The 5,300-nt window shown below is 36.9% G+C and overlaps 1 protein-coding gene across 1 annotated transcript; it reads left to right on the forward strand.

Annotated features, from left to right (window-relative positions):
* Positions 1–1,176, forward strand: LOC142615201 (F-box/kelch-repeat protein At3g23880-like). The gene has a single exon (XM_075787912.1). The coding sequence runs from the start codon at positions 1–3 to the stop codon at positions 1,174–1,176; it is 1,176 nt and encodes a 391-aa protein (XP_075644027.1).
* Positions 1,177–5,300: the final 4,124 nt, after the last annotated feature.

Consider the following 5,300-nt stretch of genomic DNA (forward strand, 5'->3'; position numbering starts at 1 on the left):
ATGTCCCAAATGAGAGAACCACTGATTCTCCGACGCAAGAATAACCATCTCCCGTACGACATCATATTGAACATTCTGGGAAGACTACCTGTGAAATCAGTGACGAGATTCAGGTGTGTTTGCAAGTCCTGGGACTCCTCAATCACCACTCCCTATTTCATCTCCACCCACCTTAATCACAACAACAAAGATCCCTATGAAGATGGGAATGGTTATATCATACACATGGCGTCATGGAAAGCACGTCGTGTGATATCTTTTTCTACTTCAATGTCTTCTCCTTCTCCTCCTTCTCTCCCCCCTAAAACATCGATATGTACAGTTGCTTACGGCCACACATTTGATAAGATTTCTGAGATTGAAATTCCTTTTGATTTATCTTCTAATTGTACTCAAATGGTTGGTTCGTGCAATGGCTTATTGTGTCTCGCTGATTCCAATAATGTTATATATTTGTGGAACCCTAGCATTAGAAAATTCAAGAAGTTGCCTCATACTTGCTTGGGAAACTTAAACAATGTTACACTTGGATTTGCTTATTGTTCAGAAAATAATGACTATAAGGTTGTTATGACTTCACATAGCTTTTTGTCTACATATGAGATTGGGATATACACATTAAGTTCAGATTCATGGAGAAGGGTTGAAATTTCGGTGACAACAAATGTAACCTTCTGTAAAGGTATGCTTTCTCCAATTCCTTTGGTTAGTGGAGCTTTGCACTGGATGCCATATGTTAAAGATGAAGATATTATGGCATTTGATGTCAATAGTGAGAAATTCAGAAAGCTAGCAGTGCCTGATGTTTCTATATATGAACCACCTCTTCAAAGAACATGTATTGCATCATTTAGGGGGAAACTGGCTTTCATTGGACGATCTGGCTTCCAATACTCCATATGGGTGATGAGAGACTATGGTGTGGTTGAGTCTTGGAATAAACTTTTTGTTATACCATTTGAAAGGGAAGCTTGTTGGATTTGCTTGACCGATTATGGTTCACTTATGGTTGGCTACAAAAATGATCCATTAGAGAGGCAGGGATTGACATATGCTTTAATTGACACTGAAACTCTGGAAGAGAAGAAAGATCTGGATATTCAACATCCTTCATATGTAGCCACTTTCATGGAGAGCCTTGTTTTACTTGACAGAACAAATGTGGGATCTTATTAACCAGTTCGTGGTGAGCATATAATATTGAAGTAAATAACTGGAATTTTATTTTTAAATAACATTAAATATTAAAAAATTTAGTTAGTTGCCACGTTTTAAAACAATGTTGAAAACTAGCATCTCGAGTGTCTAAAACTCGAGTTCCTAGATAAAACTCGAGTTTTTAAGTCTCGATTTGTAAGTGGTGGTAGCTGATGTGGAAGAAAAATCCACGTGGAACCACGTTGAAATCGAGTTTTTGAAACTCGATTTGCTTTTATCATCATTTTCATCAATTTCTGAAACTCGCTTGTCCCAGCGCCCAGACGCCCAGACGCTCCATCTCCTTCAAACCCCAAACCCTCTACCGCATCTCATCGGCGGCAGAAAAACCCATCGGCGACCGAGACCGAGACCGAGACCGAGACCGAGATCGAGACAGAGACAGAGACAGAGAGCGAGACAGAGAGAGGCGGAGAGACAAGGAGGACCGCGACTGTGACCGCGACAGAGACCGAGACCGAGACCGAGTTAGCCGCAGCAAGAGGTCCCGTACACCGGACCGCACGCGAACCTCGCGCCACACGCGGTCCCACACTCGCTCACCGGACCGAAAGCGCCGCCATCAGCGCAGCGAGTCCACCGACGAGAGGGACCGTCAAAAGGCCGCCATGTCGGAATTCGTCGACGGCATCGCGAAAGAGCACCAAAAGCTCACTGATCACGGTCTCAAAACAGAAAAGCTCTCGTCCACTGGGATTTTGTTTTTCCCTCATTTCCAGGTAAGGCCAGAAACACTTAGAGAGATTCCGGTAGAAATCGAGTCTGGCGGATTGGGCACTGTTGTGTAAATCTCGAGTCTCAAAGACTCGAGATCTGTGAGAAATTTTTTTTTGTGCCGTTGAACTCGAGTCTATCAGACTCGAGTTAAATGTGTTTTTATTTTTATAAAAATTGAGTTTTTAAGACTCGAGATCCAGGTGGCATTTTTCTCCACCTCAGCGAGCGCAAAGCGAGCACAAAGCGAGTCTAGAAGACTCGAGTTTTAATGTGAATCTCGAGTTTCAAAAACTCGAGTTGTTAGTTTCCTTTATAGTTTCAAACGTTGCCTAACTTACTACATAGATGCCATCCACATGCCTAATCTGCACATTCCCCCTAAATAACTGTATGGATGAAGTAAAACCGTGTTTATTCCTTTTCCTTTAGTAGTAGATAGTTAGGTAGTATTGCTAAAGCTTGACTTTTATTCCATGCTTACATTATCCTTTTGTGGCTATTATAAATCAGTATTTGATATTTGTATGTGAATGGTTGTTGTGGTATGGAAGATTGTTATTCCTTTAGAGTTACGAATAGCTAGATTATAGCTCTACCGACTTGAATTTTAAGAAGAATTGACTAAAAAAAACATGACTAAATAAAAGAATCTCTAGTGACCATGATGCCATTCCAAGGTCATGTTCTTACTTGGTTCAAGCTACGTGGTCCCTTGTTGGTTTGTGTACTACATTTAACCTTAATATATATATCTAAAAGCTGAAATATAACATTTATTATTGTTACGCTTCAGTTGAGCCACATCATCGACTGTATCACCTTTTTTTGGGTCAAAATGTAAGGATCAAAATAATATTTTTGTCAAAAAAATTATGAAAAATGTTTGTAACTTACTGCATTGTCTTTCTCATTTCTTTCACAAACAGACCAGTTAATACTCTATTATTTGAAGAGAGCTACAAATGCATCATAATAGTAGGTCCATCATTGCCTTCTTGAGTAAAAATAACTTAGATAACTCACTCAAACCCCACCTTCAAGCCCAAACATTTAACATGACGATTCATCGAGATCAGAAAATTAACCCATCCAATCAACAAGGTTTTTTCTTTAATTAGATGGGAATGAATGAAGAAATACTAAGTCATCCCGTATTAAATCTAGAACTTTTTTTTCCTAGAATTTGTAATACTTTATAATACATATAAGATTAAACCATGAGTCATACCAATCAAATAAATAGCATATAAGATTAAAACATGAAAAGAGGTGGGAGAGTCTGTTCGGTAAATTTGGTATTTTGATGATCTTAGGGTCTTGTAACATGAAAACGTTGTCTATTCTATGTGTGTTGGTAGTAATTCATAGTGCTTGTATAATAGCCTTAATTCTCAAATTTCTTTGACATTAAACTAGAATATGACTGCTAAATAACTAACTACGCACAATAAGAGGATCCATGTGATGCAAACTAGTAATTGTTTGGGCTTTGCTCGGGTTGTTGGTTTGCAATTATATTGTGTTAATTAGTACATTCTTGACCTCTTTTTTACATTGAGCAATACATAACACCCCCACACACAATCTAAGTCATTTTGACAAGTCATGGAAGTTCATATTTTTTAAAGGTGCGACTTGGGTCGGTGTTTTGTTTTTTAATAGAAGAACTTGGTTCTCGTTGATTTAATTATTCCCCAGATCTATTTCACGTTGGGGTCAATATTGGTTATATATATATACACATTTGACTATAATTGGCTCCTTATTGTATACATTGATTATAGTTTCAGTTACATCCCCATACATTTAATTGTGTTAATCATTTAACATTAAAATACATGTCCTCAACCAAAAGATCTTTTGGTTGAGGACATGTGCTTAGCCTAGATGGGTTTCGAAATTTGGAAGTCCATATCTAGTGATTTCACTCCGATTTTTTATTTTTGATTCAATGAGTCAATCATAGCTTAAAATCAACAAAATTGTCTTTTTTTTTTTTTTTTTTTTGTAAAACGCAGACCTTAAAAACGCAACTATAGGCTATAGCCATATTTCCAAACGCGGCCTATCCGCAACAATAGCCCCTGCGGGGGCCTATAGCCGCGTTTCTATAAACGCGGCTAGAGGTCCCCCTATAGTTGCATTTTGAAACCCGACTATAGGTTTTTTTAAAAACCAAAAAAAAATATATATTTCTGGGTTTTTTTTTCCCCCAAAAGATTCAAAATTCAAAAATTAAACAGAGACCCAAAAAATTCAAAATAAAATACAAACTCAGAAAATTTAAAATCAAACAAAACATACTCACAATACAAACACACCGAGAAAATTCAAAATCAAACACAATATACTCATAATACAAACACAACGTGCTCCAAAATATAATAACACAAACCCATGAATCTCCTCTCATTCAACAAAACCAACCCAAATCTAACACTAAATTCATTCAAGGAACACAAAAGCACAAGCTCAGAAACGCAAAAGAACAAGCTCAAGAACACAAATCGATTTAAAGAAAAGCACAATATCAGCAACACAATAGCACAAATTCAAGCACATATCCAAAAAATTCAAAATCAAATAATTCCACCAATGTAAAACCCATACATATAAACACATAAATATTACTCCCAATGCTCATAAAGCTTAGATAAAAAATAACCTCTAGCAAAAGTATAATACCCATAAAAAGATTAGAAATTTTTTACCTCAAATAGTAGAGATGAGTGAGCCTTAGCTTTTCCTATGAAGGTTTCCGGTCATCCTTGCCGGAAAAATGAAAAGAATGTGTTGTGTTGTGTTCAGAGAAAAAGAAAAGAAAAGAAGAAAAAACAATGTGTGGCCGGCCAAAGAGAGAAAAGAGATATTTTTGAATTAAGCGGTAGGGAGAAAATGGTAGGTGGGGGGTCAGGTCATCCCCTTTTTTTTATTTAAAAGGTGGAGCTATAGCTGCGTTTCTAAAAACGCAGCTATAGGTCCTCTTTTTTCTCATAAAAAAAATAATATTTTATTCAGCTATATATCTCAGGCCATCCCTTTTTTGTTTTTTGTGTTACCTATAGGTCTACCTTTTAAAAAAGAATATTCAGCTATTCTCTCTCTTTTTTTTTTTTGGTGTTATCTATAGCCGCGTTTTTAAAAACGTAGCTATAGGTTGACCTAAAAAAATGATTCTGCTACATATTTCCGGCCATCTTTTTTAAAAACGCGGCTATAGGTCCTCCTTTAAAAAAAAAAAAAAATTATTCAGCTATATTTCTCAGGCCATCCCCCCCCCCCCCCCTTTTTTTTGTTATCTATGGGTCACCCTTAAAAATAATTTATTCAGCTAAAACGCAGCTATAGGTCCCCCTTAAAAACAA

This window comes from Castanea sativa, chromosome 11, assembly GCF_040712315.1.
Source record: "Castanea sativa cultivar Marrone di Chiusa Pesio chromosome 11, ASM4071231v1".
Lineage (NCBI taxonomy): Eukaryota > Viridiplantae > Streptophyta > Magnoliopsida > Fagales > Fagaceae > Castanea > Castanea sativa.